Genomic DNA, 26,763 nt, shown 5'->3' on the forward strand with positions numbered 1-26,763 from the left:
TGCATGTTTCTGAGTGCTTTGGCCTGGTGGACTTGCAGGAGGGCCATCGCATGCAGAGGCGGAGGCAGCGCGTCCAGCCGCACTGTAGGCCTTCGCGTTGGCGAGGATGTTGTCCTACAGGGCTTGGATGGGAGTACGGGCGGCCACGCCAGGAGGTAGGGCTACCGGGGCATAGATGGTGCGCAACTCCCCTATCGACCTGGGGAATCGGCCCGTATCCGTGGCGCTCTCCGCCGTCGAGGGTGGTGAGAGTGGAGCGGGTGGCACCTAGACGGGCGGAGAGCGGGGCTCTCCACATAGGCGTCAGCTCGTCATGCACCTCCGGAAAAGCGGGACCGGGGGATGCGAGGCCGCGAACGGCACGCTGCCCCCAGGAACCAGTCAACCAACCGTGAAGGCTGTGGGGAGGATGGAGGGTTCCAATCCAACCCCACGCTCACGGCGGCCCGGGAAAGCATGTCAGACATCTGAGCGTCGGCCTCAGCCTTGGCCTGCTGGCCCGAAGGCGGCAGTCCAGGGGAGTACTCGGCATCAGACATCACACTCTCCGATGCAGCAGCGAGCTCATCTGCTTCGGGCTCGGGAGGATAAACAGCCAGGGCGTGAGGCGAGCCGCTATCGCCGCAAGCATGGACGGAGACCAGCGAGCGTGTCGGGGAAACTGCACCCGCTGCCGCCCCCAAATCGCCCCCAGCGCCAACCGCATCGTCCTCAATCCCGTGGGAAGAAGGAGCAATGCGGGGTGCAGCTGGAAAGCAAGCCGCGACCGCAGCGTGGTCATGGTCATGTTCTCGCAGTGAGAACATGAACCATCCCCAAACGCCGCCCGGTGTGATCGCGGCCCAAACACACGAGACAGCGCCTGTGGCCGTCTGAAGCGGAGAGCACTCTACCGCATCCAGGAACGACACAGGGGCGGAAGGGCATCTTGAAAAAGACGCGTCCTAAAAAGGACGTTCAACGCCGCAGTGTTTGCTCTTTTAGAGAAATTACTCTTTTAATACACAGTGTGTGTGTGTGTGTCTGCGCTGTCGAAGCGCTCAGGGGCAACAATGCACGGCGTGCAATGTGAAGAGAAAGCCGCTGTTGTGCGCCATCAGATCCAACAGCATGCAGATCGTCAGAGGAAACAGGAACGTTTTTAATGGCGTGTAAACTCGCAGCAAACTGCAGACAGACCATCAACTCCGAAGAAATTTTCTGACTAAACTTCCGTATTTGCCCCGCTTAAATACCCGTATGCGGGGGCGGGGTATGCAAATACTGACTGCCAACTCTCATTGGCCCTTTTCAATAGGTCAGAGGTGAATATCGGCGCTCAAGAGAGACCCCTAGTGTCGCTTCTACACCACAACGTGGAGAGAGCGACAGAAGGGGAACTGGCATTTCTCTGTGCGGTCAGCGCCTCTTCAATGAGCTGCGCAAATGTCCCTATCTAAGGGTTAAGAGACACACTGTCACGGGGACGCTCGTCCCTCGACCCCGCGCTTACTAAAGCTAGATTATAACGTGATGCTCACAACTATATTCATAATATATGTGTCACTGTGCATTTCTTATTGTGAAGAAAATTGTCAATACGCAGCTTAATTAATAAGAGAGAGTTTGTTTTTTGTGAGTTAAAGATGATTAAAGTGAACAGAAAGGTGAGAGAGGTGAAGTCTTCGCCCCATTATACACTGCAACAAAATATGTTTTTGATTTGTTTGTTTTTTGGCTTGTTTTCCAATCAAAATATCTAAAACTCATTTAAAACAATGTACATTTACTTTAGGAACTATACTGCAGAAGAAAAACAGATTATTGTTATCTGAGAATGTTGAATATAATATAAAAAAATGCAAATATTTAAAAATATCTAAAAATCCTTTAAAAAAAAAAAAGTTTAATTCACCTGAAAAGCAGCATACTTATGATATATTTAGACTTGCTTTTAGAGAACAGACCTTGAATATTCATATATTTTGTCTTTACTGCACTTGCAGAAGTATAACTATGTGAAAAAAATACACTTATATACAAAATACACTTACAGTATATTTAAGATACATTCTCTTAAAGCAAGTCTAACTTATATGTTGCTTCTCAAGTAAATGTATCTTGTTTTAAGGATTTTTAGGCTGTAGAGAACAGTGCAATATTGCAAACTTATATACTGAGGGTGTAATTACATTATTTTAATAGTCAGTCATGAACTAAAGTGGGCATGAAACTCCAGGGCTGAAAATGAGTTCCACTCCGGCCCTGTATAGGACTGAACGTCACTATTTTCGCTGTCAGTCATATTGCTTATGAAGTATAGTTATCCAAAGCAAAGACGTCAAAACTCTGCCCTATTCTGGATACACACCAGCTCATTTGCATTTAAAGACACACACACAAAAACAGATAATTTCTATTCCCACATAAAAACTGGCATTTTCAACATGATATATTAAATATGCTGTAGGGTATTTTGAGCTTAAACTTCACAGACACATTCTGGGGATATCAAAGATTTAAATTACATCTTGTGAAAAGGGGCATAATAGGTGCCCTTTAAATAATTATACACTGTGTATCACAGAAAAAGCATTAAAGGGTTAGTTCACCCAAAAATTTTAATTATCCCATAATTTACTCACCCTCAAGCCATCCCTGGTGTATAGGACTTTCTTCTTTCATCCAAACACAATCAGAGTTATATTAAAAAATATCCTGGCTCATCCAAGCTTTATAATCGGAGTGAATAAGACCCCAGATTTTGAAGCCCAAAAAAGCGCATCCATCCATCAAAAAAGTACTCCATACGACTCCAGGGGGTTCATAAAGGCCTTCTGAAGTGAAGCAATGTGTTTTAGTGAGAAAAATATCCATATTTATAACTTTATAACAATAATCACTGGCTTCCGGTAACGCCGTCCGCGCATTCACGAGAGAGTCGAGTTCCGGCGTATGACGTAGACGTAGTGCAAGACATTATTAGTTATTTATTTGCAGTGCAAATCATGGTTTAAAATCAGTAAACTAAGTGTTAAGATACAGTGCTTTCCAGCCGGAGCGTTCAAATTTGGAAACAATTATTCCCTTGGTTCCTGTCTCAGTGTCTTCGCCGTCCAATCACCTATTTTATTTCTGAAAACTGCCAGATACAATATAGGCTAAAGGCACATATGATTTGTTAAGGGGTTACTGGGCGTGAATAATAAATGTATCGTCATTATTTTTATCCTCCATTTGACTGAACGGAGCCAGAGAGGATATCCTGGGAGATTACCTCCAGTGTTGGACTTATTGCTTCAAATTGAAAACTGAGGTGATCTTTCAAGGTAAGACAATTATTTAACATGTGTTGTCAATATTGTCTATTGAAAGTCAAAACGTGGGGTCCGGTTATGGCCGCCATAGAGTAAGACGCGAAAGCATCGCTCCCACAGAAAATCCTGCTTATAGTGCATTAACTTGAGCAAAACGCGGCTACGCTTGTATTTTCTTTAATTTAAACTGGATACACCTCTTTTGGCAACCCTTGAGGATGCCTCCTAAAAAACCCATCGAGAACAAAAAGGAAACAACTAACGCCACCGAATACAGCCCTTCAGTACTGACGGTTAACTTGGCGTCACCTCCTGAATGGTTCCAGTCAGAACTGGAGAAAGGCTTCGTGAAAATTCAAGTCATGCTAGACGGGCGTCTGTGTGAAATACGGGACTCAGTAGACAAAGTACACAGCGACCTTCAAGAAACGAGGCAAAAACTGTTTGAACTCGAATCACGCCAAGACGGATTTGAAGAAGCCATTGTGAGTCTGCGTGAGGACATCGTGGACGGTAAAAAGCATGCGGAGCGTGAAATACTTACTCTGAAAGATAAGGTCGACGATCTTGAAAATCGCTCCAGGCGTAACAATTTACGCCTTGTTGGCTTTCCTGAAGGGGTAGAAGGGAGAAACGCAGTGTCATTCGTGGAGGAATGGCTTCCAAAAATCATCGGTGTTGATCAGGAGCGCCCCTTTGAAATTGAACGAGCTCACCGCACGCTTCAGCGCCGGCCGGCAGAATACGAAAGACCACGGGCCATTGTGATTAAATTGCTTCGCTTCAGAGATACGGTCTCAATATTGAATGCTGCACGGGAGGAAAAAAAAAAGAGCTTACATATGGCAATTCAAAAATCATGATCTTCCGGGACATGTCAACGACCCTCTACAAGAAGAAACAGGCGTTTGCCCCTCTTAGAAGACGGCTCCGGGATCATAGTATCTCATACAGCATGCAATACCCTGCCACGTTGACAGTGGGTCTACCAGAGGGTGCAAGATATTTCAACTCGAAAGACACTGCAGAGGCTTATTTGAAAACTCATCACCCAACACTTCTGTCGGCAACGAGTTCGGAGTAAGACTGTGGGTACGTTGTAAATAGTAATTGGGTCTATGGATATGTGACCTCCGAATAGTTGTAAGAAGGGACAACAAGGAGCCTGTTCAATTGTCTATCCTACCACTTTATTTATAAGCTGTTCTCTAAAATAATTCTGTCCAGTTTACTAACTTTCGTTGCCCAGTAGATGGCGTAATCTGCGTTTATTCTGTGGATGTATGTGGGTAGCTTTAGCTTGAAGTTGCGCATGTTCAATATGCAACGTTACGCGTGTTTTTTTTTCCCGGGGAGGGGGGGAGTGTTGGGGGGTGCCACTTTCTTGTTCTTTTTTTTTTCTTTACTCTCGATCATTTTGTGTTGCTTTTATTTTACCTTGACCTATAACTGAACTAGTTAAATATAAATATCTGTCCTGGAATGTTAATGGGATTAATAACAATTTAAAGAGAAAGAAAATACTGTTGTTTTTAAAGAAAAATAAGATAGACATTGCTCTTTTGCAAGAGACCCATCTGATTGAGGAGGATCATTGTAAGCTATCACGTCAATGGCCTGGTCAAGTCTTTTTTGCTTCATATAGTTCTCACTCAAGAGGGGTTGCTATTCTGACAAACCGCAGAGTTCCTTTTGTCTTGGAGCATGTGGTTAAAGGCAACTGCGGAAGATATATTGTCCTTAAAGGGTATATTGCAGCTGAAAGTATCACAATAGCAAATGTTTATGTGAATACCTTCCACGGACTTTATCGGATCACTCCCCACTAGTCCTTATGGTTAATGCTCCTACCACCGGAACACATCTTAGAAGATGGCGATTAGTAACTATCTCCTCAATGACCTTGACTTTATAGCTTTTTTAAATAACAACATAGAATGTTTTTTGAACTTTAATGTGGGATCCGCTCCTCCAGGGGTGGAGTCATTAAAGGCTTATCTAAGGGGAATAATTTTATCATACTCATCTGGTAAAAAGAAAAAAATATCAGAGTCATCTGAACCTACTTTCTAAAGACATCAAAAAATTGGAACAGGACTGTTCTATCCATGGAGATGAAAATATGTTTCAGAAACTAAGCTCACTGCGGCTTGAGTACGATATGCTGTCCACTAAAGAAGCAGAGTGTGTCCTCCTTAGATCTAAACAGCGATATTACGAGCACGGGGACAAAATTGGCAAATTGTTGGCCTGGCAAATACGAAAAGAAGATGCAGTGAGGTCCATTAACGCAATACGTTGAGCTGACAATACTGTTATCAGAGATCCTACTCTTATTAATCAGGAATTTATGCGATTCTATAAATTGTTATATACCTCCCAAGGTACCGATATGTTGAAAACACATACCTTTCTGGATAAATTGGACAAACCATCTCTCACTAAAGTTTCTAGGGACAGTTTGGAGGGGGACATTACTAGGGTCGAAATACAAGAGGCCATATCATGCTTAACTGCTGGCAAATCACCTGGTTTGGATGGTTTCTCTATGGATTTCTTTATAACTTTTATACCCAAATTAATTAAGCCAATGCAGGATATGTATATGCAAGCTATAGAGTCTCAACGTTTACCAGACTCTGTCGAACAGGCTATGATAACTTTTCTACTTAAGCCTGGTAAAGACCCTTGCTTGTGTGGCTCGTATAGGCCAATCTCATTACTCAATTCGGATTACAAGGTGTTTGCCAAAATTATTGCCTTAAGATTGGAAAAAGTAATCTCACAGGTAGTACATATGGATCAGACAGGATTTATTCAAAACCGATGCCTTTTTGACAACGTTCGTAGGCTACTAAACGTAACTTTTTCCGCCTCTCAGGTGGACTACCCTGTTATTGCCGTTTCTTTAGATGCCGAAAAGGCCTTTGATCGAGTTGAGTGGCTATATCTGCTTTCGGTCCTTCAAAAGATGAATTTTGGCCCTAAATTTATTAATATGGTTAAGATGCTTTATAACCATCCAACAGCAGTCATTCAGACCAATGGTGAATCTCGACTCCATTCTCTTTGGAGCGGGGCACGAGACGGGGTTGCCCTCTGTCTCCCCTTTAATTCGCGCTAGCAATAGAGCCTTTAGCTATTGCAATTCGCTCGCATGACGCCATCAGTGGCTTTACAACCCTTCAATCTCGGCATATAATCTCATTATACGCAGACGATATCATGTTGTATTTGATTAATGTAAACTCTACTATACCAGCATTGACGACTCTACTACAAGATTATGGAGTCATATCTGGCTATAAAATTAATGTAAATAAGAGTGTCTCTATGCCCCTTAATATAGCAGCTACTCGACTACCTCTTAGAAATTTTCCCTTCACCTGGAATAAGGATAAATTCACTTATCTTGGACTACAAATATCCAGAGACTTGTCTCAGTTATATAACCTAAATTATATCCCTTTACTTAACCCTTGTGCATTGTTCAAATTCACTACCCTTTCGTTATGTTCGTGGCTGAAAACAGCCACTACTTTAAACTGCTGTAAAAATGTATCAGATACCGTAATTTCCGGACTATTGAGCGCACCTGAATATAAGCCGCACCCACTGATTTTTAAAAAAAAATATGATTTTGAACATAAATAAGCCGCACCTGTCTATAAGCCGCAGGTGCCTACCGGTACATTGAAACAAATGAACTTTACACAGGCTTTAACAAAACACGGCTTGTAACAACAATAAATAGGCTTTAACGAAACACGCTGCCACACACGGCTTGTAATAAAACATTTGCAGTAAACAGTAGCCTACCAAGAAAGTCATTGGTCACTATCTTCCTCGTCCTGTGCACTGAAACCACTGAAGTCATCTCCTTCGGTGTCGGAGTTGAATAGCCTCAGAATAGCCTCAGATTTAGCTGTCTTTTTCCAACGTCTTATCATCGACTCATTAAGACCAAGCTCCCGTGCAGCAGCTCTATTTCCTTTTCCAACAGCCAGATCAATCGCCTTCAACTTGAAAGCTGCATCATATGCATTTCTCCGTGTCTTGAGGGTGACAAAATTACTACCGTAATCAGAATGATGGGAAGTTTGAGCACGCTCGATTTAATCTAAACAGTAAACAAAAAAAAGTTGTTTTGATCTTAACCCATTCGGCAATTTCATTGGTCTAATGAAAGCTTCACGCTGCCAAAAAACTGAGCACGTCACAGACTGTTTTTTTTTTTTTTTTTTTTTATAAAATTTGAAAGCGGGAAAAATCCATATATTAGCCGCGTCATTGTATAAGCCGCGAGGTTCAAAGCGTGGGAAAAAAGTTGCGGTATTTATTTTTTCAATTTTTTTTGCATAAATCTATTAATCAACCTCAGTCCTGTTCAAAACTACTAAATGTTTTAAAAAAAAAAATAAAAATCTAGATTTTAACTCTTTAATTGCCAAATTCATAAATGATGTCACTGATTTGGGGGAAAAAAAAACACACAAAATGACTTATTTTCAATATAAAATGTGATTGTGGACTGGATTTTTTTACCTTTTATCACAGTCTTGGACATGTCAAAGATTAGAAACAACATTGGTTTCGATGCATTGTTAGTTTTTGTGCAGCATCAGATTTGAACTTTTTCTCCCTCATTTACTGTTCGTGGCTCTTTTTGCCCCATTGACTTCCATTATAACCACATTTTTTGATTGCAAAGCCATGACACCATATAATCATGCATTTTTGATTGTTGGTGGTTTTCCCTGTTGGGAAGAGGTAAAATTTGTAATTTTTACTGTTGATAACCACGTGGCACCATTAACCCTTTAGATAGGCCTGTGCAAAAAAAGCTTAGTTTCTGGCTTTTACATGGAGTTATATGGAGTATAATAGCATAGTAAAGTGTGTGTGTGGGTGTGTGTTGGTGTGTGTGTGTGTGTGTGTGAGAGAGAGAGAAAGTGTGAGAACTCACCTTTTTGCGTCTGAGAAAATCAAAACATGCACCTCAGCTCTCACAACTACATGGAGTAAACAAAAACAAAGTGCCTTTTGATGGTGAGAAATGCAGAGTAATCAAAAACAAAGCAAGTGGATTTAAACACTTGCATGCAAGCCTGCTGGTCATTTGATGGTGAGAAGAGCAGCAAGCAACATGAGAAAGGGTTTGACTTGTAGTGAAGTTTTAGAGATGATAATGCAGCCTGACCCCTCCAGCGAGCTGCAGGATGTATTGTCTTCTCCCTCTGAAACCACAGACTCAGCAGAGTCAGATCCTGATTTGGATGTGGCACCCTCATCATCCTCTCTAGCTTCCACTGAAGGCGAGGAGGATTCGGAGGATCCTGGATCTGGGTAGATTGGAAGAAACGGCGAAGTGTGGTTTTCCACCAACGCGGAGACAACTCCCTTTCTTCAGCCTGCCAGAGGCGTGACTCCAGGGCCGACAGCTATGCCATCGCAAGGGTCCAGAACATGGATTCTGTGTTTAATCTGTTTTTCACAGAGGAGATGATTGACCTCATTGTCAGCAAAGCAGTGGTGACAGAGGGACCAAAAAAGAAGCCAGAGATAATCGCAGATTACAACCGCTGCAAGGGAGGTGTCGACGATCTAGACAAGGTATGTGCCATTACACATTTGTTACTACATGCATCCTATTCCTGTTAATTTTTACTTGAATTCATGTGCTTGTTAGAGATAAATTTAGGAGATATTGTTTGTGTTTTGACAATGTTTGCATGACTATTCTCATTGTCATGTGCAGCTTCAAAAATACTTATTATGAAATCTGTACTTATTCTTTTCTTGTTCTTTTATTTTTGTAGGTTGTCGGCACCTACAGCTGCAGGAGGAGGACCAATCGGTGGCCACAGACGTTATTTTTTAATATGATGGACGTCTCGGCATATAATGCATATGTCATCTTCACAGCTGTGGATCCCTCCTGGAACCAGGCAAAGCGGTTTCGGAGAAGGCTTTTCCTAGATTTCCTAGAAATTGTTCATAAATCTGATGCAGATGCTGAGTAGATTTTTCCCTTTCTCATGTTGCTTGCTGCACTTCTCACCATCAAATGACCAGCAGGCTTCCATGCAAGTGTTTAAATCCACTTGCTTTGATTACTCTGCATTTCTCACCATCAAAAGGCACTTTGTTTTTGTTTACTCCATGTAGTTGTGAGAGCTGAGGTGCATGTTTTGATTTTCTCAGACGCAACAAGGTGAGTTCTCACACTCTCTCTCTCTCTCTCTCTCACACACACACACACACCAACACACACCCACACACACTTTACTATGCTATTATACTCCATATAACTCCATGTAAAAGCCAGAAACTAAGCTTTTTTTGCACAGGCCTATCTAAAGGGTTAATGGTGCCACATGGTTATCAACAGTAAAAATTACAAATTTTACCTCTTCCCAACAGGGAAAACCACCAACAATCAAAAATGCATGATTATATGGTGTCATGGCTTTGCAATCAAAAAATGTGGTTATAATGGAAGTCAATGGGGCAAAAACAGCCACGAACAGTAAATGAGGGACAAAAAGTTCAAATCTGATGCTGCACAAAAACTAACAATGCATCGAAACCAATGTTGTTTCTAATCTTTGACATGTCCAAGACTGTGATAAAAGGTAAAAAAAAAATCCAGTCCACAATCACATTTTATATTGAAAATAAGTCATTTTGAGTGTTTTTTTCCCCAAATCAGTGACATAATTTATGAATTTGGCAATTAAAGAGTTAAAATACTGATATTTTTTTTTTTTTTTTTAAACATTTAGTAGTTTTGAACAGGACTGAGGTTGATTAATAGATTTATGCAAAAAAAATTGAAAAAATTATTTATCTGATACATTTTTACAGCAGTTTAAAGTAGTGGCTGTTTTCAGCCACGAACATAACGAAAGGGTAGTGAATTTGCCCACAGTCTACTGTTGAGTTTTTGAAAATTTTCAAAGCATTTTCCTAAAATATGTGTGAAAATAAGATTTGTCACCAAAAATCATTCCATTTGCTGAAACACGGAGAAAGTTATGGCCAAATTACGACTCAACAACACCCCCCAGTGGCTGAAAACATCCCGAACAGCAAAAGTAGAAGGGGATTTAGATAGGTGGAAGTCCCTCCCTATTTCGTTAATTGGCCGGGTAAACTCTATCAAAATGACTATACTGCCAAAGTTTTTATATTTATTTCAGGCGCTCCCTCCTGTTTTGCCAAGGTTTTTCTTTAGGGAACTTAATAGTATTATTTCGAGGTTTTTATTGAAAGGAAAAGTGCCACGGGGTCAAGCTAAATTCTCTATGTATGACATTCCGGAACGGCGGATTAAAGTTGCCCAATTTTTATTTGTACTACTGTGCAGCTCAGCTGCGCTCAATTTGGATTTGGCAAACGAAATGCACTTCTCCGCCAGCGTGGCGACAATTAGAGGAAGCACAAGTACAGGGTATAGCTCTTGCTGCAACACCTTTTGCCCCTCTGAATTGCTTAAAGAAATTGACTTCTAACCCTCTGATCATTGGTACGTGTAAAATCTGTACAGACCTCAGGAAAAAGATGAAATGCAAACAAACTTTGTTCAGATCCACTGCCTTTTATTATAATCTTTTCCTACCCTCAGCTCTTAAAGATGGCATAGCCAAACAATGGTATGACTGTGGCATTTAAACTTTTGAAGAACTTTATGATGGGGACGCACTCATGTCTTTCGAGCAGCTACAACAGAAATTTTGCCTCTCTTCTAAATTTTTCTTCAAATACCTACAAGTTAGACACTACATTCAGACTCAGCAAGGTGGTCGTCTATCTAACCTTTCCCCTTCCCCCATGGAGGACATCTTTTCTGATAAAAAAGACCCTAAAAGTCTTATATAATTTATTTATGGTAAGCTGTCCCAGTTGATGGCTGGCAATCTTCACAATGTTAAATCTAAATGGGAAAAAGACCTGGAGTGCTCATTCAGTGATGATGAATGGGAAACTATATGTGAGAAAGCTCAGACTCTGTCGATCAATAGCCACCATAAACTCATTCAATTTAATGTGATACACAGAGTCTATATACCCCAGTAAGACTAAACGCTTTTAAAAGTAACTATTCAGAGCTATGTCCAAGATGCAAAGTGCAGAGAGGGACACTTCTACACATGCTGTGGTCTTGTCCTGATCTTGAGGTATACTGGGAAGGGGTCTTAGAGATCATTGGCACAGTGGTCGGTACTAATATACTCAAGGAACCCAGACTCATCTTGTTGGGGGACACTTCATTATTAGAGGAACGGAGGGGGATTAATCTTAGGTTTGTTAGATTAGCTTTCTTAGCACCAATAAAATGCATAACTCTGAGGTGGAAGGACTCTAAACCACCTACTACTTCTATGTGGACCACAGAAGTATCATCATATGTATCTCTTGAGAAAATTGCATTCTGTTTGAAGAAACATCAAGATCTGTTTGTAAAACACTGGGGCAGTTTCCTTTCATATATGGGTATAACAACAACAGGACAAAATACCTAAATTTAATATGACTTTAAATGCCTTTTTCTTGTTTAATCTGTGTATGGTTTATTAGTGGCACTGGGGGAGGGAGATTTGGGGTGTGATATAGGGTTGTGATATGGATGAATCATTCAATTTGTATTTTGTATTGTTTTTCCCTGTTTTAGTTTTTTTTTTTTTTTTTACGCAAAAACCCAATAAATACAGTGTTCAAAAAAAAAAGAAAGTCAAAACGTTTTTACAAAGCATTTATTTGTAGGAGTAACGCTAGTTTTTTTTTTTTGCAGTGTTTGTGTCTTTCAATTTCAGATGCAATCTCAATTTATTATTAGAGTATTTGAGGAGGGGTCATGTGAAATGTATCTTAACATTCTAAATGTTTTTTTTATTCTGTATTCCCACTAATCACTAGAATGGTCATAACTTTTAAACAATAGATTATATTTCTAATCTGTCTGCTATTCTACATTGCCACATAATTATATATATATATATATATATATCATACACTAAGTTTTCCTCTAATTTGTAATGAAAATAGTTGAAAACACAGTTGTCTGATGAAGTATGGTGGCCGGAGAAATATTTTGTAAAAATTCCTGTATGAAATCTTATTGATAAAGAATGAATAGCCTTAAATAATCATACATATATTTATATAATTTGAAAGCCCCAGTTATTCTCTTCAGTGTGGCATATACAGTTCAGGTGTGTGATGTTATATGAATATGAATGTAATATGAATATGAATATCATTTTCTGGCACAGAATGGAATTTTATGAATTTAGGGCTCAGGCTTTAAAGATTCTATATGAACTGTAAGATTAATGACTAATGTATTTGAAGTCCATCGTGGATTAACTGCAGAAGTTCCCATAAATGTATTGTCCTTTGTTGGTTGGCTGATGAAGGGTTTTGTTGGCAATGAATTGATAGTCTGTGGCCCTGTCCCAAATGGCGCACTTCATGCGGACTTTCGGTCTCGTGGACTTAAATTGCGCGTGCTTGCTGAGTCTACGAGTCCGTAGGCCGTCCCATTTAGCATTTTAACGCTCTGAAGTGTGCTCAGCAGCGCCCCCTTTGTACCCTTGAAGCGGTCTTCCGCGAAGCCCGCACAGATCCAGGATTCACGCACTTCAAGTACCCAGGAGTCCTTGCGAAAGGCCAACTGGTGTGAAGAGCGCTTTCGCTCACGGACACAGACAATTGATAACATGGCTGAGAAGAAAATATTTAAGTGTAAGTATCATTATGGTTTTTATGACTGTGTACATTTTACCAGTTGTTACCTACAGTTTATACAAACATTATGGTCATCGACCAGTGGTTGATGTCTCAAACATAGTAATAGCACGCTGAATAATAGGCTGATCGCATAACGATTCATTATATAGAACCGAATGGCAGGGCTTTACTGAGTCATATGTAAGTGAAGTATGGATATTTAAACCTGTAAATTAAAAACGACATAAAAAAAACAAGGTACACATAAAAAATATAAAATACATATATATATATATATATATATATAAAGAAAAAAGAAAATTAAATGCATTAACGACTTTTGACAAGTTATATGTTTATCTACAAAGTCAATAACATTTACTTGCTTACCCTTTCCTCCGTGCATAACATCAGCATTTGTATGCATGAAAAATAATCTTGTCTTCTACGACGTTGGAGCGTATAAATGTGATTTCTCTGCATGGCAAGCCATCTCGCAAACACAATAGTAAAAACAACAACAATAGGCAGCATATTTCCCCGAACCTGCAGCTCCTGTCCACCAATAACCACGCTTCACGATCGAGTCTGTCCCAAAAATACTTCTCAATGTGCCCTTGTGGACTTGCGCGAGGGGCCCTATAAGTCTGCACTACATGACGTCACCGAAGTGTGGACTCTGAGGAAGTCCACAAGTCCGGAGTGTGCCATTTGGGACAGGGCCATGTATTCCATTTCAAGAGTGTAGTCCATTAATAGACCGAGGTGATGCAGGCAGAGATCAGTGAGGTGCATCGCAGTTCAACTGGCAGGTAATTTCGGTTAGGTTCAGTGGGGTCCATCATAAATTCAAGTTTCAGGCAGTGGCATATAAAGTATCCAATGTCTTACAGTCGGAGTTGGCATCAAGTCATCCTCTGAAGTCCATTATAAAAGACCAATGTGATATCTGGCTCATTTTATTTTGTTGTCATCACTCAGCGACACGTAGCAGTGGAGTCCAACACCAAGCAGTTAAAAGGAGCTGGATCTGGCCGGTTCTGGTAACTTTGGGATATGAATCAAAAATGTTTTTTGATTTCCCAGGGTTGACACAGGGAAACAAATAGAATAATATTAGCATAGATGCTATAATTTATTGCAGAGTTCTAGATTAGGTTAGAAGGGTTTCTTAGAAATGTTTCTAGTTCTGGCAGACCTAACTAAAGCAGCCTAATTGTGAGTTAATGGATAAATTAGGTGTATGCCTGGCTAAATATATGAGTCTATAGACTAGACTTAAACTGAGTGTGTCTGCATTCTGAACAGTGTTAGGGAGACTATTCCATAGTTTAAGAGCCAAATAGTAAAAGGATCTACCTGCTTTTGTGGATTTTGATATTCTAGGAACTATTAACAGGCCAGAATTTTGTGATGAATGTGATAGAATGTAGTGTGACAGAAGGTCACTTAAGCACTGTGGAACTAGACCATTGAAAGCTTTGTATGTAGTTAACAGAATTTTCAAATTAATACGATATTTAACAGGTAGCCAATGTAACGCTGATAAAATGGGGCTAATATGATCGTATTTTTTGGTTCTAGTCAGCATTCTGGCAGCTGCATTTTGAACCAATTAAAGTTTATTTATTGATATTGCTGGACATCCTCCCAGTAATGCATTACAATAATCTAGTCACGATGTCATGAATGCAGGAATTCGTTTTTCGGCATCAGCAACAAAGAGCATATGTTGTAACTTGGTGGATGAATGTTGTTCTAAATTTTTTTAAATGTTATTTTCAAAGTACAGATTGGTATCAAAAATAACACCTAAGTTCTTTCCTGTAGAAGATGACCTATTATATTTTTATGCAAATTATACAATTATACAAATTTAGGTTTTTGGTCCAATATTTAGTACCTCTAATTTATTATTTTTGTCGGAATTGAGTACAAGGACATTTCTAGCCATCCAATCTTTGAAATCATTGATACAATCTACTAATTTGGAGAATTTTTAAATTTCGTCGGGTTTAGAAGAAATATACAGTTAGGTATCATCGGCATAACAGTGGAAAATTATTTCACAATTCCTGATAATATATCCCAAGGGAAGCATATAGAGAGAAAAACAGAGAAAAGCAAAGGCCCTAATACTGATCCCTGTGGCACTCCATACTTGACTTTAGTTTGATTTGACAATTCTTTATTTACACATACAAAGTTGTAGCGGTCTGATAAATAGGACCTAACCCATGCTAATGCAAGTCCACTAAAGCCAACATAATTCTCCAGCCTATTCATGAGAATATTGTGATCTATCGTGTCGAGGAAGTACTAAGATCTAAAAGCACTAGAAGAGTGATATGTGCAAGTCATTTTTAACTCTGATAAGCGCCGTCTATGTACTGTGATGGGACCTAAATCCTGACTGAAATAGTTTATATATACCATTTCTCTGCATTAATGAACATAGTTGGGATGACACTACCTTTTTACATTTTCTTGGGACATATCCTAAGAATAGCAAGGAGTTAATAATATTAAGAAGAGGTTCTGAGATTTCAGGGAATACCTTTTAATAGCTTAGTTGGTATTGGCTCTAACATAATGTTGTGGCTTTTGATTTTCTTTTTTAGTTTTGTTAGCTCTTCATGACCTATTACAGTGAAGGATTGAAGTTGTTAATGAGGAAATTTATGAGACACTGTTTTCTGAGGTGCAGTGACAGTTGACTGCATAATTCAAATTTTATTTCTATTTTATCAGTAAAGAAATTAATGGAGTCATTACTATTGTGCAGCGACGGAATACCTGGTTTAATCGATGCTTTATTCATGGCTAATTTAACCACAATACTGAAAAAACACCTTGGATTGTTGTGGTTATTTGCTATGAGTTTGCTATAATATGCTGACCTGGCAGCTTTTAGCGCCTGTCTGTAGCTACATACACTATCCTTCCATGCACTGTGAAATACCTGTGATAGAATTTCTATAGTATCAACATCAAATCCATTTGACAGAATTAAATCTAGCGTATGATTACGGAGTTATTCCTGTCACATTTTGTCTGACTCAGAGAGTTGCGAACATCAGTAAATGCTAATCCCAATGCGTAATTTTCGTTATCTATATGAATGTTGAAGTCACCAACAATTAAAGCTCTATCTACAGTAACTACAATATCTGAGCAAATTCACCAAGGAAATCTCAGTACAGCCTGGGTGATCTACAGACTGTGGGGTCAAAACACTTTATTTTGATGGTCCCCTACAGATATTCAACTGACTACATGTGACTTAACTGACATGCTATAGCTAGTAAACAGTGATTCAACAAACATAGTAGACTTTCAACTGCCTGTATATAGATCTTTATTAATGAGCTACTTACGTTATTGTTAAGAACATCAGTTCATTAAAAGGTCATTAATAAAGATTTACATGTTTGCTGAAACACTGTTTACTAGCTATAGCAAGTCAGTCGATAAGCTGTTATTTTGCTGCTGTTATACAGGCTATTAAAGACTACTGAATGTTTGTTGAAACACTGTTTACTAGCTATAGCAAGACAGTTTATAAGTCACTTATAGTCAGTTGAATATCTGTAGGGGATCAAAATAAAGTGTTACCTAATGTGGCAAGGGCAACAGATGACAGAGGTGCTTTATTTATATCTGTCAACTTAAGTATTATTAGTTCAAAATACTTAAATGTATATCCTGTCCTCTGAGTAACACCAAGAACTTCACTGTAAATTGTACCAACACTTTCTCGACACTTCAGACGAGGCTTGTGTTAATAACTTGGGGGAGTAGATTCATTTAAACTAATATATTCATCTGTGGTCTTGACTCCGTTTGCAGTCTCTGTTTATTGTATGCATCTCAGAAATCGGAGCTTGTCAAAAGTAACATTAACTCAGAAACAATATCATATACATTTTCCACTTCTTCAAATTCTCTCATATATTCATATAGGAGCGGTGGTAGTGTAGTGGGCTAAAGCACATAACTGTTAAACTGTTAATCAGAAGGTCGCTGGTTCGATCCCCACATCCACCACCATTGTGTACTTGAGCAAGGCACTTAACTCTGGGTTGCTCCGTGGGGATTGTCCCTGTAATAAATGCACAGAAGAGCTCGTCTGTCCCTGACTTAAAGTTGACCATATTTACATCCACATCACAGATTAAGGTATTATCTGGTTAATCCTTTATTACAAAAAATAAATCTATTTAGAATATTCCTCCACACATAATACGTAGAAATTAATACATGCTTGTTCTTTTTCTGATATTTATTCCACTGCATTTCTCTAATTCTTCACATGTAATTTAACTAAATAATGACATCATCTACATAAAAATACATGCACATAAAATTAGCAATGACTGTATCTTAATTTCCTGAAAGACTCATCTGTTGGTAGGCTATATTGACTTTTATAATTTCTTCTAATATTTGTATATGTATTTAATATTCACTGCGAAATGTGTGCTTGACATTTCACCATTGTTTGACACCTCGTGCCTCCAGCATATTCATTGTAATAAATGCACAGATTCAAAACAAAAATTCAGTTTCAGCAGATATGAATGAACTTCAATGAGAAACCACAGTTAACAAAATATTTTGTTAATGTAGCCTACATATTCAGATTTATCTGGTAATAAAAAAAAGAAAAGAATAATAACATTAAATAATAATTATGATTAATATTTATGACTAGGCATATACAAGACATGTTTAATTTATATAAACTCTAAATGTAATAAAGATGTTATTTAGTTTTGAGACACTTCCGGTTTAACCCTCCTATTGAGATCAGGATCTGTGTGCACCTTTTGTATTCACTGGTCAATACTGATCTGGTGATATTCAAGCTTAAAATCATTCATAACGTGATGGTTTTCATCTAAAATATATTGTTAATAGGATCTTAACTGTTCATACATGTAAAAAGATTGATATTTTCTTCCATGATGAATATAAAAGTTAATAATTAATATGCAAAACAATTCATAATAAAATGTAGAAATTCTTTGACATTTCAAAATTTCATTAACTACATGTGAAGACATTCTTTTTCTCAACATATTTTTGAAATTGTATCCAAATACATCATAATATACTATTTATATTAACATTTAATGTGAGAATTAATAGTAATTTGAATTAATTTCCTATTACTCATAACTGCTCAGTACAGCTGGATAAAAAAAATCATCAAAACATCTGTACAAATCAAACAACATGAATACTTCTTTGCTGCGTTTTTAAGCTAAATCTATTCTATGTACTTAGAATGTACTTTGAATGTCGATGCCTGAATATTCTGCAGGCTGGATCACCATCAGATGGCTGCAAAGTAAAATGTGAACACTTTTTTTCTTTCAAGCCCTATTTAGATTATTGTGTGCATGAACATTTGGTCTCGTCACACAGTCTTTAGACCAGTGGTTCTCAACCAGCGGCGGTCACGCATGGAAGTGCGGCCCACAATATGCAACCTACATTTAAATAACTTTCAGTTTTTTAACTATAATGTTTTTTCATCATAAAAAATAATTGGGTGATCATATATTATTTTTAGACATGTGCAGACCTACTGTGTGAGCATGGAACTCACGCAATTACACAGTTAACGATCATGCAAGCGCACGATTTGGCATAATTCAAATCAGCAGCCTTTAGTTTGGTAAAATTAGGGATCAAAATGGACAAATTTGTTATTAGGGGAGAGAAACAGAATGAGGAAAAAGTGAACGAAGGAACCCATGCAAACAAGAGTCAAGTGGTTTTTATTGTTGTTTCAACCATATACAGTTAGTACAGTACACAGCGAAACGAGACAACATTCCTCCAGGACCATGGTGCTACATAAAAACAACATAGGACCACATGAGACTACTAAATAAAATACCTATATAAAATACCTATATATATACCTATATAAAAGTGCACTTGCAAACATGTGCAAAAAGTACGGGACAGTACAATACATTTCTAACAATGAACAGGACAACAGACACAGTGAGAGACACAGTGACAAAAAGATGACAGTTTATAAAAACGTTAACATAACATACTATGAGAGAGTGTTCTATGCACATAGCAGTTATTGAGGTAGCAGCCAGTTATAAAGTGACAGTAATTAAAGTGCAACTCAGGACGTGTGTGTGTCAAACCAGTCTCTGAGTATTGAGGAGTCTGATGGCTAGGGGGAAGAAGCTGTTACACAGTCTGGCTGTGAGGGCCCGAATGCTTCGGTATCTCTTGCCAGATGGAGGGTAAAGAGTTTGTGGGGTTGTCCACAATGCTGGTTGCTTTGCGGATACAGTGTTTTTTGTAAATGTCTTTGATGGAGGGAAGAGAGACCCCAATGATCTTCTCAGCTGTCCTCACTATCCTCTGCAGGGCTTTGCGGTCCAAAATGGTGCAAGTCCCAAACCAGGCAGTGATGCAGCTGCTCAGGATGCTCTCCGCCAGGTGAAAACCAAGAAATTTGGTGCTCTTGACGATCTCCACAGAGGAGCCGTCGATGTTCAGCAGAGAGTGTTCACTTTGTGCATTTCAATGTGTTGCAAGCACTGTGCAGCAAGTAAGGTGATGGATACCTCTTGAAGGTTATGGACACTGTGGTCAAGGTGCTCAATTTCATTCAAGCACGCCACCGCACTGCCGGTTTGTTGCATTGTTTGACAAATTGTATGGTGCCTACAGAGACCTCGTTCTGCACAGCAAAGTGAGATGGCGAAATCGGGGAAAGGTCTTAAAATCCCTTTCTAGCTTTACTCCCAGAGATTCACTTTCCCTGTGGAAAAAATTATGGACTTGGCTGCAACTTTTGGTTTACCCCTCCACTCACTTGAAGATGAATTGGTGGATGTTCAGGCAAGAGAAAACACCCATACAGCGCAGCAAGCATTACAGAAATGTGGTGAAACATCCCTGGAAAGAACCTTAGATTATTAAGTTTGAAAGTGCTTTCCATATTTGGATCAAAATATATTTGCGAACGCACATTTTCTGCAATGTCGTGCATCAAGTCACGCTTCCATGCGAGTCTTACAGAATGTGACTTACAGTCGCAAATTCATTGTTCTGTGACTCCTTTCGAGCTGAATTTCACCAAATTGGTCAGCTCCCAAAAACATCAGGTGTCCCGTTAAGGGTGAGTGTTGTTCTTGTAAAAGTAATTACTGTCCACAAGTTAGCACCGTTCTATAAACTATTGCCTATAGAAGATGAATGAAGAGTGTGCAGACTACACTAGATGTGAAATAAGATTCAGTTCTAGTGAGATACAAAATAAGCTTACATTAAGATTATTTCATACTAAGTGTTGTAAAAAAAAAATCTAAATCATAGATGTACAAAACAATCTACATATTATCATGTGTAAAGCCACAATTGATGGTCAATGTTATTTTTTTTATGATTATATCTCTAAGAAAATCTGAAATGTATTATGTGCATTTTGATAGTCTTGACAAAGTCACAAAGTTTGGATCCTGTACTGAAAACCATGTGGAATTAAACTATTATTTTTATACCTTTTATTTATATAAATAATTACCAAAATCCAATAAGAGGGTTAAGCCCCACCCACATCCAGTTCTATCTGAATACATACACAGATACAGGTAATTTTGCCATTGCAACAGATACAGATAATGACTTCGCCGCACACCCCTAATAATGCATCATATGAAAAACAATACATTTTAATGCTTGTATTACAGACTCACCTACATTTACACACTTAATCTAATGTGGTTAGTTTCCAAGGTAGCTCAAGGTAGACTGAACTTTGTAGCAACATTTTTGAAAAACAAAATTATTCAGTCATGTTATGTTCATGAGACCAGGCTGGTTATAGCATCATTTCCTCTGAATGTTCTCTTACTGCTGCCTCTCACTCTTCACAGAGAGAATGGAACTCCTACCCACAATGCAGTTGTCCACCTCATTTGTTGTGTTCCTCCTCTTCTGTTTGCCATTGCAAAGTGCTGGGACAACTTTCTTGACCTTTCACGGAACCCTGTGTATAGACGATTGCAAGCTCAACGGTGCTGTGTACATGTGCAAAACAATTGATAAAGATGGTAGGTGCCAGAGTATGTACTGTTCACCTCAGGAAAACGTGGACTACTGGGGTAGGCAATGCATAGATAACAGTCCATGTGGGCTGAATGGACAGGACTACTACTGGTGCAAAACTGGTCCCTTGTCTTGGGGTTACTGTGGGCTTGTGATGGAGGATAAGAACCATTATGGATCCAAGACAGGTGCACTGTGTTATGACCGCTGTGACCAAAAAGGTGAAGTATACTTTTGGTGTCACACTTCCCAGGGATGGGATTACTGCTCACCATCGGAAAATGTAGATTACTTTAGAAACCACTGTAAAGAAGACAACCCATGCGGGAAGCACGATCAGACCTACTACTGGTGCTGGCTGAAGAAAGGAAGCTGGGGTTACTGTGGGCCCGTTGAACCAAAGATGTTGCTCCACCGGTCTAAGTATCATTATGTGTGCACAGACGAGTGTCAGTATTATGAGCGAGGCGATTACTACTGGTGCCACACTGCCAAAGACTGGGACTACTGCTCTCCGACTGTGAACGTAACCTATAAGGACACGCCCTGCCGCTCCAACCACTTCTGTGGCTTGCATAAAGGAGGTTACAACTGGTGCTGGACAACAGAGTCAGAGTATGATTACTGCGGGCCCATTGAATCTGGAGAGTGCACATACGTCACCTCTCAACATCGCAACAGGAGAGCCCCAGAAGATCCAGTACTGATATGCACCCGGCATGACAAGGGTAACCATATAACAACCACTTTTAGTGCACAGCCAGCTCCAAATGACATCACCAATGGCAGACGTTGGAGAAACGAGGCACAAAACTTAATCAGCCGCTGGGACAATGGGTACCTTGTGGACCAGGCCCGCTCAAATCTGATCCATTCTGATAATCTCCGCATAGACATGCAGGGCATTATCACCCGCAACAATCAGCTCTACTACAACCTGCAAATCCAGGTGAATGTGAGTCGAAGACCTGGTGAAAGCACCACTGTGTCTCAGATCATCGTCCCTGGTGGCATTCCAGGCCGCTACATCCGCAGAGCATTCTGGGAGAGCTTCCAACGCCAAGCTCGGGTTTTTGTTGAAACTTCAACGCAAAATCAGTGTTAGAGTTATGCATTAGAAATGCACAAAATATTTATCATAATTAAAAAGCCGTAATTTACACAGCAACTAGCACGATAGACCTTTCTCAGCAAGTACAAAAAAATACAAGTAAACTTAAATATTACTATAGTATATTATATTACAACTATTGTTTAAAATTAAATAAAACAATACTTAATACAGATACTTAATTGCCATTCTATTTTGCTTTGCTTTTTCTTTTACTGTTCTCTCAATAAATGAAAACTTTATGTGAATCATAATCTTGGGAGAAATAATTTTTTCTAATTTTTCCCAATGATAAAACTAGAACATCAAACTGGTCATAAGTGGTTAATAGAGTGTGAGCCCACTTGAGCGAATTCCTTCACATTACAAGTTGCAGTTTGTCCAGTTAGTACAACCTCTGATGACATTTTGCAGTGGTTACTCATCATTAGGTTTTGCATGTCAGATAATTTAATATAGAGGCACTTCCATCTATGTTTCAAACCTGACTGGGTTCTTCATCCATCACAGAAAAATGTATAGCATTATAAAACGTTAAGAAATTTGGCATTAGATATTTTTGTTTCTCGCTGGACTCCCTATTACAATGCATTACACTGCAAAAAGGACTCATTTGAAAAACAAACATTTTGAACTCTGCTCAACTATTTTAGATTCCAAGGATGTCCCATCTTTTGTCTCCCCAATAGCAATAATCTTTTAGTTCTTGGGTTTTTCATGAAACATGAGTACAGGAAACAAAAACTCCAAACTCAGTGAGGTCATGCACTGATGTTGGTTGGCCCACAGTCACAAGCTCACATTCAGCATTCTAGCTCATCCCAATGGTGTACAGTGGGGTTCAGGTCTGGGCTTTGTGCAGGCCAGTCAAGTTCTTTCACATCAATTAAGTAAGCCATTTCATTATGGACCACACTTTGCACACAATGGATTGTAATGCTAGAGCAGAAAAGGTTAATAGTTGTTAAATAGTAAAAGCTCTTAATTACCCAAATGCAATAAGAGGGTTAAGCCCCACCCACATCCAGTTCTATCTGAACTGGATGTTCAGATGGACCACATAAACTTAAAATTATGCAGTAAGACATGTATTGTTATGTAGATAATGTCATGATTTAGAATACAAGTAAAATATCCATTATTTAATTTGACTGTTATGTTCTCTCCAGTCCAAGACTGAGGAAAGTGCGGCAAATGACGCTGTGAAGTCCCATCTTCCCCAGCAACTAAAACCACAGCAACTACAGTGGTTTTAGCGCAACCCTTGCTCCCTAACTAACAAAATTTAAAGTTAGTGCAATAAGTAAGTGTAGTACTCCTGAAAAGAAGTATAATATAAATAAACGAAGAATACTGATGTGATGGCTTCTCATCGCTGCATTTACTACGAATCCCAATAACAGCATATGCATTATACAATAGTTCAGCACATTATCAACAGTATCATGTCTTTGCATATTAATGACTGGTTATAAACACAAATAACTTGGGTGACACTCAAATCTCATATTCTTTACAAGCAGAATAAGATTTCCAGAATGTACACATAAGCACTGAAACAATATATAACATTTTCATTAATACATACAGTGAGGAAAATAAGTATTTGAACACCCTGCTATTTTGCAAGTTCTCCCACTTAGAAATCATGGAGGGGTCTGAAATTGTCATCGTAGGTGCATGTCCACTGTGAGAGACATAATCTAAAAAACAAAATCCAGAAATCACAATGTATGATTTTTTAACTATTTATTTGTATGATACAGCTGCAAATAAGTATTTGAACACCTGAGAAAATCAATGTTAATATTTGGTACAGTAGCCTTTGTTTGCAATTACAGAGGTCAAACGTTTCCTGTAGTTTTTCACCAGGTTTGCACACACTGCAGGAGGGATTTTGGCCCACTCCTCCACACAGATCTTCTCTAGATCAGTCAGGTTTCTGGGCTGTCGCTGAGAAACACGGAGTTTGAGCTCCCTCCAAAGATTCTCTATTGGGTTTAGGTCTGGAGACTGGCTAGGCCACGCCAGAACCTTGATATGCTTCTTACAGAGCCACTCCTTGGTTATCCTGGCTGTGTGCTTCGGGTCATTGTCATGTTGGAAGACCCAGCCTCGACCCATCTTCAATGCTCTAACTGAGGGAAGGAGGTTGTTCCCCAAAATCTCGCAATACATGGCCCCGGTCATCCTCTCCTTAATACAATGCAGTCAGCCCTGTCCCATGTGCAGAAAAACACCCCCAAAGCATGATGCTACCACCCCCATGCTTCACAGTAGGGATGGTGTTCTTGGGATGGTACTCATCATTCTTCTTCCTCCAAACACGGTTAGTGGAATTATGACCAAAAAGTTCTATTTTGGTCTCATCTGACCACATGACTTTCTCCCATGACTCCTCTGGATCATCCAAATGGTCATTGGCAAACTTAAGACGGGCCTTGACATGTGCTGGTTTAAGCAGGGGAACCTTCCATGCCATGCATGATTTCAAACCGTGACGTCTTAGTGTATTACCAACAGTAACCTTGGAAGCGGTGGTCCCAGCTCTTTTCAGGTCATTGACCAGCTCCTCCCGTGTAGTTCTGGGCTGATTTCTCACCTTTCTTAGGATCATTGAGACCCCACGAGGTGAGATCTTGCATGGAGCCCCAGTCCGAGGGAGATTGACAGTCATGTTTAGCTTCTTCCATTTTCTAATGATTGCTCCAACAGTGGACCTTTTTTCACCAAGCTGCTTGGCAATTTCCCGTAGCCCTTTCCAGCCTTGTGGAGGTGTACAATTTTGTCTCTAGTGTCTTTGGACAGCTCTTTGGTCTTGGCCATGTTAGTAGTTGGATTCTTACTGATTGTATGGGGTGGACAGGTGTCTTTATGCAGCTAACGACCTCAAACAGGTGCATCTAATTTAGGATAATAAATGGAGTGGAGGTGGACATTTTAAAGGCAGGCTAACAGGTCTTTGAGGGTCAGAATTCTAGATGATAGACAGGTGTTCAAATACTTATTTGCAGCTGTATCATACAAATAAATAGTTAAAAAATCATATATTGTGATTTCTGGATTTTTTTTTTAGATTATGTCTCTCACAGTGGACATGCACCTACGATGACAATTTCAGACCCTTCCATGATTTCCAAGTGGGAGAACTTGCAAAATAGCAGGGTGTTCAAATACTTATTTTCCTCACTGTATATCCTTAATACATCGGTCATGAAATTAATGAATGTAGCTATGCAGTTAGTACGTAGAGTCTATCGTCTGTATTACATTCAATTAAGACACCCCAGCTAACACATAACGTACCAGTTACGTAATTTTTCCATACTTTTTGGTAATTTCATGACTTACTAACTGGTAACGTAACTACAACGTCGCAGGCCCGTAATTTCATTACCATTAAATGACCAATTCACAACGTTGTCATTCTGGGCTCCTAATGTTGCAAGATAACCAAGAACGTTCCAGTTACGTAATATATTCGTAATATTTTGGTAATTTCATTACTTATTGGCAACGTAACAACAACGTCGCAGGCCCGTAATTTCATTACCATTAAATCACCAATTCACAACGTTGTCATTACGGGCTCCTAATGTTGCAAGATAACCAAGAACGTTCCAGTTATGTAATATATTCGTAATTTTGTGTGCAATTATGACTTACTGGCAATGAGACTGCAATGTCCCAGGCCCGTAGTTTTACCACCTTTCACGTAATAACTCAAGACAAATTGCATTTGTTAATTAGGGCCCAAGCCTTGAAAAGGCAAGGCCCTATTGTTTTCGTTAGGATTATTAGGGCCCAAGCCTTGAAAAGGCAAGGCCCTATTGTTTTCGTTAGGATGACTATGATTATTATTTTTTTTACGACTATTGGGGCACTTTTGGGGCTCTTAACATGCTCGAAAACTCTTGAAACTATGCACACGGGTCAGAACCCGCGGCCATTAGGGCCGGGCTGAAGCTGGTACCGGGGCGTGGCAGGGGGGCTCGACGGCGCCCCCTGGAACGGGGTCCGAAAACTTGGTCCATAAATCAAACATGCTTGCATGTAATAATATGAAACTCGGTACACATATAGATCTCATCGTTTCATATATCCTTCATACTTTTACTTTTTACCTCAGCCCAACAGGAAATCGTCTATTTAGGGTTGTTTGGAAAAGGCATGCAATGGAATTTGAAATACTCCTCCTAGAGAATTCCACCAATCGCCACGAAACTCGGTCAGCATGAAGTCAAGACATTGAGGATGAAAAATTGCCGGCGGATTTTTGATATCTCGAACGGTTTGGCCGTGGCGAGAAACGAAATGATGGCGTGAAAAGAGAAACAGGAAGTGTGTTATAACTTCTGCATACATTAATTGATCTCGATGAAACTTCAGCAGTTTGTTCGCTGTAAGAGCCCGATCGCATGGATGTGACTATTGTGAGTCAAAGTTATAGCGCCACCAACTGGCAGAAGGAAGTGTGTCACTTTCAAAATGCTTTGAAATCACCCTCTTATTTTTACCCGATTTACTTAAAACTTT

General features: G+C 39.5%; 1 protein-coding gene across 1 annotated transcript in view; it reads left to right on the forward strand.

Moving 5' to 3' along the window:
• The window catches only part of LOC127619508 (uncharacterized), a 31,035-nt gene extending 8,570 nt beyond the window's left edge, over positions 1-22,465 (forward strand). The window contains exon 2 of the mRNA XM_052092348.1: positions 20,945-22,465. Within this exon, the coding sequence (XP_051948308.1) occupies positions 20,950-22,221 (1,272 nt within the window). The 5' untranslated portion in view covers positions 20,945-20,949 and the 3' untranslated portion in view covers positions 22,222-22,465. The remainder of the gene's footprint in view (positions 1-20,944) is intronic.
• Positions 22,466-26,763: the final 4,298 nt, after the last annotated feature.

The sequence above is a fragment of the Xyrauchen texanus genome, chromosome 26, assembly GCF_025860055.1.
Source record: "Xyrauchen texanus isolate HMW12.3.18 chromosome 26, RBS_HiC_50CHRs, whole genome shotgun sequence".
NCBI lineage: Eukaryota > Metazoa > Chordata > Actinopteri > Cypriniformes > Catostomidae > Xyrauchen > Xyrauchen texanus.